The sequence below is a fragment of the Nomascus leucogenys genome, chromosome 21, assembly GCF_006542625.1.
Source record: "Nomascus leucogenys isolate Asia chromosome 21, Asia_NLE_v1, whole genome shotgun sequence".
Taxonomy (NCBI): Eukaryota; Metazoa; Chordata; class Mammalia; order Primates; family Hylobatidae; genus Nomascus; species Nomascus leucogenys.
The window spans coordinates 45555185-45564620 of NC_044401.1; the positions used below are offsets into that span (position 1 = coordinate 45555185).

The following is a 9436-nucleotide window of genomic DNA, read 5'->3' on the forward strand; positions in this document are numbered from 1 at the left end:
ATTCATAAAATGCACAACACCAAGAGTGATCTCTAATGTAAACTATGGTCTGTAGGTGATAATGATGTGTCACTGGAGGTTTATCAATTGTAATAAACACACCGCTCTTGTGGGGGATGTTGATAATGTATATGTCAGGCCAGGGAGTATACGGGAAACCTCTGTACCTTTCTCTAAATCTTGCTGTGAGTCTAAAACAGCTCTAAAAATAAAGTTCATTAACATTCTTTTTTTGAGACAGGGCCTTGCTCTGTTGCCCAGCCTGGAGTGCAGTGACACAATCTTGGCTGGCTGCAACCTCTGCCTCCTGGGCTTGAGTGATACTCCCACTTCAGCCTAGTGAGTAGCTGAGACTACAGGTGCGTGCTACCACACCTGGCTAATTTTTGTATTTTTCTGTAGAGATGGGGTTTTGCCATGTTTCCCAGGCTGGTCTCGAACTCCTCAGCTCAAGCAATACACCCACCTCAGCCTCCCAAAGTGCTGGGATTACAGGTGTGAGCCACCATGCCCGGCTTCCATTAACAATTTTTTAAAGAGAAAAAAAATAGACTATATAGGATAAAAGGAGGCATAGTTCAGTATCTTATAAACAAAAATAAGGCTCGCCCCTCTGACAAGGTATGAACCAGTCTTCTAAATAAAATTAATGGCTTCTTTAAGAAAAGCCTCAGCCACCTTGCAAAGATGACTTAGGAAATCTTAAGGAAGAATGTATCTCCTTCTGGAGACACCAGACAAATAACTCTCGGGTGCTTTATTTTCAGCAACGAAGGACATACTCGTTAGCTTGTTTCATGGCCAGGAATTATGTCACAGGACGTTACAGCCAGAAGAGATTTGGGGGGCATTTTAGTTCAGTCTTGCCCTATTGCAGATCAGTAAGTTGAAGCCAAGAGAGAAATGACTTGCCCCATGCCCCAGTTTGTTCATGGTAGGGCCAGAACACAGGAAGACGGCCTGATTCTGAGGGAACACCTGGCAAAACAGAAATGGCTTAGAAAACCTCTCTTTCCTGATTCCAGGAGAGCTGTGTCCCATTGGATCCCGCCTTCAGAGTGGCCCCTCCACACATGAAAGAAGACTGGGGAAAGAGGTCTTAGATACAGCCTCTGGGATCTACTTGCTTAACCATCTGTTTCTTAAATCTATCAAAGAACATTGAGGAAGCTACCAGAAGTTAAGGGTAGGGAGACATCCACTTGGTCTTTGACCCTGGGTGAGCCATGGCCCTCACTGGCTCCCAGCTTTCCCATCTGAGAATGGTAGGATTTATCTAGATTCTTTAGGCTCTAAAGTGTGACGATTCTTCTAGATCAAGGGCTGGCAAACTATGGTTCACGAGTCATATCTGACCAACCTTTTGTTTGTTAACTGCGGCTGCTTTCATGTTAAAATAGTAGAGTGCAGGAGTTACAACAGAGACCCCACATGGCCCACAAGGCCATTTAGCCTTTACTGATAAACTTGGTTGATTTCTGTTATAGACTGAGCTTGGGGAAGTGAAGCAAATGGTTCCTGTTTCATTAACTTCTGCTTGAGGTCACTTGTCATCTCTTAGTGTTCCCAAAGCATCTGTCCTTTGGACAATGGCCCTGGTTATGCCTAGGATTGTTTGAACACTGCTGTTGTTTTGCTTTCTATCCCTCGGTCTCAAATTCTATGACTTGGCTCAAGTTCCACATTGTGATCAGCCACCTTCTTACCTTAAGTGTAGAACTGACTTCTTCCTTAGGTAGACCAGAGAGCTAGACCAGTGGGGCTGGACAGTCTGTGCTTATTTGGACCTGGTCCTCTCAGAGCAGCTGAAACTATTTCTAAAAATCCCCTAGGGAGAGGAAAGCTATAGAGATACCTTTCACAAATCCCGAGTTCATTAAAAAAAAATACTGCATAGCTAGCAAATAAACTTGAGGTAGGATGGGAGGGAAGGAAAGGAGAACAGAAGGAAACTGAGGGTTTTAGGGCCTCTGCCGTCACTACATTGTGACGCAGATTTCAAGCGCACAGTTCATTTCCAAGGAAACCTTGGGCCTCTTTAGACCCATTTTCCTACCCCACCAGAACATATCCACCTCCCTCCCTCCACAATGGTACGCTCCATCCTTGGGGAGTCTTTGAGGGAATTGCCCTTACCTGTGTTGCTTAGGGTGCTGCTCTCCAATAAAGTGGTGCCAGTGGGAGGCCCTGATGATTGATTGTCTTTTGTGGTGGGGAACGTTTCATTGTTACTTTGTGTTTCAGAATGAACCGTTGTGATTAATCCATCATTTGTAGATGAAGTGGTGATTATGTCAGATGTAGCTAATGAATTTGCATTTGTGGTTGACTCACTGTCTGTAGCAGTAGGTGTAGGAATTGTGGAGGAACTATGTGTATTAATTATGGGGGAAGCAGGTGAAGTAGCTGTTGGGAAAGATGGTGTATTTGTTGTGGTGCTAGCAGTTTCAGGGAAATTAGTTTCAGTGGTATCAGTTGCAGCTACTGTAGGACCACTAGTTGCAGTTTCTGTGGCTGTTACAACAGGTGAGCTGCTTTGGCTGGAGGCTGGAGGAACAAAGATACCAAGTTTGAGGAGACAGTACATTGAATAACTAATGACAGTTACTTAATACTAAATCGTATCCAACTCATTCTTTTTTTTTTTTAGAGATAGGGTTTCCCCAAGTTGCCTAGATTGGTCATAAACCCTTGGGCTCAAGTGATCCACCCTCCTTGGCCTCCCAAAATGCTGATATTATAGGTATGAACTGCCATGCCCAGCCTCAACTCATTCTTTGCTGGAAAAATGAAAATATATGACTACATTAAAAATTAAAATACATGGTTATTTCTAAACACAAAAAACCCACAATAAAATTAAAAATTAAACAGACAAAACTGGAAAAATGTTATTGAAAAATACGACACATAAAGAGTTAATGTTTATTTATTTACTTTAGAAATAAGGTCTTGCTCTGCCACCCAGGCTGGAGTGCAGTGGTGTGATCATAGTTCACTGCAGCCTTGAGCTCCTAGGGTCAAGCAATCCTCCCACCTCAGCCTCCCAAATAGCTAGGACTACAGTTGTAACACCTCCATGGCTGGCTAATTTTTTTTTAGAGATGAGGTTCTCACTATGCTGGCTAGGCTGGTCTCTTAACCCCTGGCCTCAAATGATCCTCCTGCCTCAGCCTCCCAAAGTGCTAGGATTGCAGACGTGACCCATCAGTCCCGCAGAGGAGTTAGTGTTTTTTAGGTTGAGTATCAAGAAGTAATATTATTTATGCCTGTAGTTGTGTAACTGTAGATCTGGGTTTAATATACTTCAGACCGTTCTCAGTGAAGACAATTGAGAATGTGCCACAAGGTGGCGCAGTGACTACCCAGAAATGGACTCCTTTTGTCTTTCTGCACTTTAAGGCAACTGTCCCAATTTTTCATTACCTTGATAGATTGAGGGAGGGAAAGGTTAGGGTTGGGTAATTTAAAGAATAATAAAATAAAAACACCTCATTAAGTGCTTACTATACTTCTTCCAAAATTGTATTCTAGTAGTATTTTCCCATTCACAATTCTAGATACATTGACTAAGAATAAGTGATCTTTGCCCTCTGAGCTATCATGGGTATCAAAGTTGAATTTTCACAACTTTTAGGAATCCCTGGACACATGGAGTAGTAAACTCTAGTGATCCAGTGATCCATTTTCTCTTCCCGCCCTTTTTTTTTTTTTTTTTTTTTAAGAGACATGGTCTTGTTCTGTCACACATGCTGGAGTGCAGTGGTGCCATAATAGCTCACTGCAGCCCCAAAACTCCTGGGCTCAAGTGATCCTCCCACCTTGGCCTCCCAAGTGTTGGGATAACAGGTGTGAGCCACCTTGACTGGCCTGGTGATAAGTTTTCTAGAACTTTTCCAGAACTTTTCCTTGTCTCTAAGAACTCTGACCTTGACAATAGGTTTAAAAAATTACTGAAAGAAAAAGTTTTAGTGAGGAAGCAATTTCTAAACCTTACAGTGCAGAGAACTGTGGAATATGCTTCCTGATTCCCCCATGGGTCTATGAGCCCCTTGAGGGCAGAGCCCGGCTCTTCACCTTGAAGACGGCTTGGCTAACATAGCCATTCAGAAGTGTTGAAGAGATCAGCAATTGCTCTTCCTAGGTAAGAAATGCATCACCAGCTGGCAATGTTGACTGCCACTCTTCCTAGTCCTGCCACTCAGGATAGTTCTCATCTATCAAGCACTGGCCGTGTGCCCGACAGTACCTGTGAAGTAGACGTAAGTGCCCACATTTGACAGAAGAGCCCACCAATACTCAGAGGGGTTAAGGAATTTGCCCAGAGGCAAAGCCAGGTCTGTAAGATGACAATGTCCTAACTATCACTTCATTAAAGTTATGGGGAAGGCCATCCATTTAAAGAAAAAGCTAAGACCCCCAAGGAACAAACACAAGAGCAAATAGAGAAAATTGGGGATCAGAATGAAAGTAGCGGAAGTAGAAGTGACCTCCATGGTGCCCTCTATCATTGGGGTAGCAGTGAGAGTGGCCAGGGGCTGGCTCTCACCATGGAAAACTCTGGACAGAAGAAAAGGGCTTGGCAGACTGTGGGTGCAAACCCCAACCCCACCAGACCCTGAATTTCATGCTTTGGGAATGTTCATTCTCGGCCGATGCCAAAGAACCAACATGTTTCTGTAGATGTGCATAAAACAAATTGGGACTTCTTAAGAGGTTTTCTGCAGGTCTTTGAAATTATGACAAGGAGTTTTGGACTGGTGGCTTGTTTATTTTGGTTTTAAATTTCTGTTCACTGGGGAGATTACCTTTCAGAATGCTCAATTAGTTTTAATAAATGAGACACATTCCAGGCTGACAGCAATTCATTGCTGTGAATAGCTACAATTTTTTTAAAACTAAAATACACTTGTGTGTGTCTATGTGTGTATGTGTTTTATCTGAGGGTTGTATAGATTTCAGGGAAGACAGCTTAGAGCTGATATCCCAGGCTTAAATTATCTAGTAAAAATACCCAAGAGGAATTGTAAAATAACGTATTTTGTTCAATCTATAGACAACAGAAATATGTGAAGACATCTGTGCAGTAAAAATAGCTTTAGTCTTTTTACTTCCTTAGGTCCTAAAGCTTCTAAGTAACACAAGGATAGCACAATGTCCACAGAGGTACAAATCATAGGTTTCAATGGGAAAATATATGCCCTGACCCGGTTTCTTTCTGGGGAACACCCCATAATCACCACCCCTGTCCAGGGCACATCTATAACTCTTTATTCAAAGCTAGCTGAAAGTCACAATCAAACGCCTTTCTCCCAGATCTAAATTCTTCATTATGATGAGATGTTGGTTCCCAAAGGCACTCATCATATTCTGTGGAATAATGCAGTCCTAATCTCTCAGAGAAAGCAAAAACAACCTGGAAAGTTTTGCCTGTTAAAGGCACCTCAGCTGTCACCAGCACATTTTTCATTTGTTTCAGTAAATGCTTGCGCAGGGGTTCTTGCAGTCAAGGTGCTATACAAGGCATGGGGGTGAGGAGGAACGTAAAGGTGTACAAGACATACTTCCTGCCCTTGGTTGCTCAGAATCTGAGACGGAACTCATGTTTGAAGTAGTGATTCCTTATACACACCTCCAAAATCCTTAACGTTACATAAAAAAGCAACTTTAAAAAAATTTTCAGGCCAGGAGTGGTGGTTCATGTCTGTAATTCCGTCACTTTGGGAGGCTGAGGTGGGTGGATCACGAGATCAAGAGATTGAGACCATCCTGGCCAACATGGTGAAACCCCGTCTCTACTAAAAATACAAAAATTAGCTGGGCATGGTGGCGCATGCCTGTAGTCCCAGCTACTTGGGAGGCTGAGGCAGGAGAATTGGTTGAACTCAGGAGGCAGAGGTTGCAGTGAGCCAAGATCGTGACACTGCACTCCAGCCTGGCAACAGAGCGAGACTCCGTCTCAAAAAAAAAAAGCAACTTTTTAAAAATTTTCAGGCCAGGAGTGGTGGCTCATGCCTGTAATCCCGGCAGTTTGGGAGGCCGAGGAGGGCAGATCACCTGAGGTCAGGAGTTTGGGATCAGCCTGGCCAACATGGTGAAACGCCATCTCTACCAAAAATGCAAAAATTAGCTGGGCGTGGTGGCGGGCACCTGTAATCCCAGCCACTTGGGAAGCTGAGGCAGGAGAATCACTTGAACCTGGGAGGCAGAGGTTGCAGTGAGTGGGGATAGTGCCATTGCACTCCAGCCTGGGCGACAAGAGCAAAACTCCATCTCAAAAAGTAAAATAAGGCCAGGCGTGGTGGCTCACACCTGTAATCCCAGAACTTTGGGAGGCCAAGGCGGGCAGATCACAAGGTCAGGAGTTCGAGAACAGCCTGGCAAACGTAGTGAAACCCCGTCTCTACTAAAAATACAAAAAAATTAGCCAAGCATGGTAGTGAGCACCTGTAATCCCAGCTACTTGGGAGGCTGAGGCAGGAGAATTGCTTGAACCTGGCAGGCGGAGGTTGCAGTGAGCCGAGATGGCGCCATTGCACTCCAGCCTGGGCAACAAGAGCAAACCTCTATCTCAAAATAAATAAATAAATAAATAATAAAATAATTTTTTTTTTCAAAAGCAAGCCTTAATAGTCACAAAAACTGTCAATATTAATACGTCTGGAGGTAGATGGGTGGGAAGGCAGATTGGATGCTCAATTTTTATTTCATATACATATGTATTGTTTGGATTTGTTACAGTGGGTCTGCATTACTTGTATAACTTTTTTAAACAAAGAAGAGGAAATCAAAACCAAAGTTTGAAAATCAGATCCAGGCTGGGCGTGGTGGCTCACGCCTGTAATCCCAGCACTTTGGGAGGCCAAAGCAGGTGTATCTCCTGAGGTCAAGAGTCTGAGACCAGCCTAGCCAACATGGTGAAACTCCATCTCTACTAAAAATACAAAAATCAGCCAGATATGGTGGCAGGTGCCTGTAATCCCAGCTACCCGGAAGGCTGAGGCAGGAGAATCACTTGAACCTGGGAGGCGGAGGTTGCAGTGAGCCGAGATCATGCCATTGCACTCCAGCCTGGGCGACAAGAGTGAAACTCGGTCTCAAAAAAAAAGAAAGAAAAGAAAATCAGATCCAAGTGCAGACATGACAAAAAGGGAAATCATGTATTAAGCCCCTACTATGTGCCAGGCAGTATCCCAGCACATCAGGCTCTTTGTCTCATTTAATCCTCTCAGTCACTCTTCAGTATAGAGATTTCCTCTCTATTGCTGCACAGGAAGACACTGAGGGTCAGAGACACCCCACAGCTAATAAGTGGTGGCATGCCATCTGAATCCCTGCTTGCCCCACTATTTGCCCTTCCCCCTGGGATCTCTGGGTCAAGAAACATCTCCACTCCCCTAAGGTACCTTGAGCCTCAATAATTCCTGATTCCCTTACCTCTCTATTCATCTCCTTGTCCCCTCCCAGTCAACTTTCCCCTGTCTACCGCCCTTCTATTCTATTTTTAAAAAGTCAAGCCTTTTTTAACAGTGGCTCCTGAAAGTCATACAAGCCTCACCAATTCTTCCTTTGTCCTGAAGGCTTGGACCTGACATCTGCCCCCAGGGTTGGCAGGAGAGATCTGGTGAGCCCTCCCCTCCTGTGCAGCTAGACTTCTCCAACCTTCCTGCATTAAGAGCTTGAAACCAGCTCTTGAAAAACTCTAATCCTGATGCCATTCATTCCAGTTCTCTGAAAGGGCTTAATTTCTCTTCATATATCTGCCTTATCAAATACTTTCTTCCTTTCTGCAAGCAGCTTCTAGATTTCAACTCATTGAACCTGAAGGAAATAAAAATATTTCACCCCCAAATATAGCTCCATGATATAATGAGTATTTTAAATTAAAAACTCTTAGAGGTCAACAAGTGCTGTAAGGACTGATCCACCAAAGAAGAGCTATTGCTCCTGTTCCCCTCCGTGTTATGTCATTATCCACTGCAGGAAAGAAGACCGAGAAGGAAACCATCCCTGAGCAGACCCTTCGTCAAGATAAGGACTGTCTCCAAGGATCTTCAAATTCCAAGGAGAATTATCTACAAGTTCATTTTTGTTCCCAGATCCAATTATTCTCCCTAATAATCATTTATTGCCTCTCAACAGAATTCCTCTTCTCCCTTCTTCCATAACTTGTTTTACCAAGATCCAAGCCCCCTTTCTTTCTGTAACCTCAAGATGGTGTATAAGCTTCTATACCTCATCAGGAAGTTGGGTGTTCATGCTGAAGGCTCCTGGGTACACACATTAAATACTTTGTATGCCTTTTTTCCTATTAATCCGTCTACTTCATGCCAGTGATTTTTCAGCAAAATTTTAAGAAGCCAATTGGCCCCCACAACCCTCATCTCTCAATATACTGCTGACCTCACCCACATGTGGCCCATAGAAGCCTTCCTAACTCAGAACAGAGAGTACATGTCTGAAGTCTAATCAACACAACAATTACTCCCTATGGTTTAGCATTCTCAAATTCAAGTACATTTGTGAAAGGAGGCTTTTTGCTGTGGTCAGCTCTCTGATTATCATGAGAAGGGATCCAGAACGCTACAGTAAAGAACTGGGTCCTTGCAACCTACTTAGTCCTTCTTATCTGGCCTCAGGAACTCTCAAAGACAAACCTCTGGTTTGCTGAGCCCCAAATCTCACTCCATAGACCACTTCTTCCCCCCACCCCCACAAGATGGAGTCTCGCTCTGTCACCCCATGTCATCTCAGCTCACTGCAACCTCCATCTCCCGAGTTCAAGCGATTCTCCTGCCTCAGCCTCCTGAGTAACTGGGACTACAGGTGCCCACCACCATGCCTGGCTATTTTTTTGTATTTTTAGTAGAGATGGGGTTTCACCATGTTGGCCAGGGTGGTTTCAAACTCCTGACCTCAAGTGATCCACCCGCCTTGGCCTCCCAAATTGCCGAGATTACAGGCGTGAGTCACTGCGCCCAGCCGCCTACTTTTGCTATTGCTCTATCTTCCCCATCACAGAATAAAATGCCTGTGTCTTTGAGCTGAGCTGGACAGCAAACTTCATTTATAAAACAGACCGTGTGCTGGGCTGGGAGAATTGGTAGCTGTAGGCCTGCTGATTCTACCTCGAAGACAACATACATGATTGGAAGAATTAAAATGTAAAAATATTCCTTACCTGTGTTTACAAAAAGGAGAGCAAGAAGAGTAAGATGAGTGATGGCTTTCATTTTAGCTGTTCTTGCTTGGTAATCCGAGGAGGAAATGATTTCCCTCTCTGGCTACCTTTCGTTTTAACTGTCTTTCAGGTACAAAGTCCAGTCATTAATTGACGTCAAACCAGAGAAAGGCAATTATAGCTAGCATTTGGCCATATACCATAGGTCTCTTCTGAGCTTTTGAGATAGAAGAGGTGGAGCTGGCCTTACGAATC

The 9436-nt window shown here is 44.0% G+C and overlaps 1 protein-coding gene across 1 annotated transcript in view; it reads right to left on the reverse strand.

Moving 5' to 3' along the window:
• MUC13 (mucin 13, cell surface associated) overlaps positions 1–9233 on the reverse strand; it is a 29331-nt gene extending 20098 nt beyond the window's left edge. The window contains exons 1-2 of the mRNA XM_003275550.4: positions 9182–9233; positions 2137–2547 (exon numbers count right to left, since the gene is read on the reverse strand). Of these exons, the coding sequence (XP_003275598.1) occupies positions 2137–2547; positions 9182–9233 (463 nt within the window). The remainder of the gene's footprint in view (positions 1–2136; positions 2548–9181) is intronic.
• Between the last annotated feature and the right edge of the window lie 203 nt (positions 9234–9436).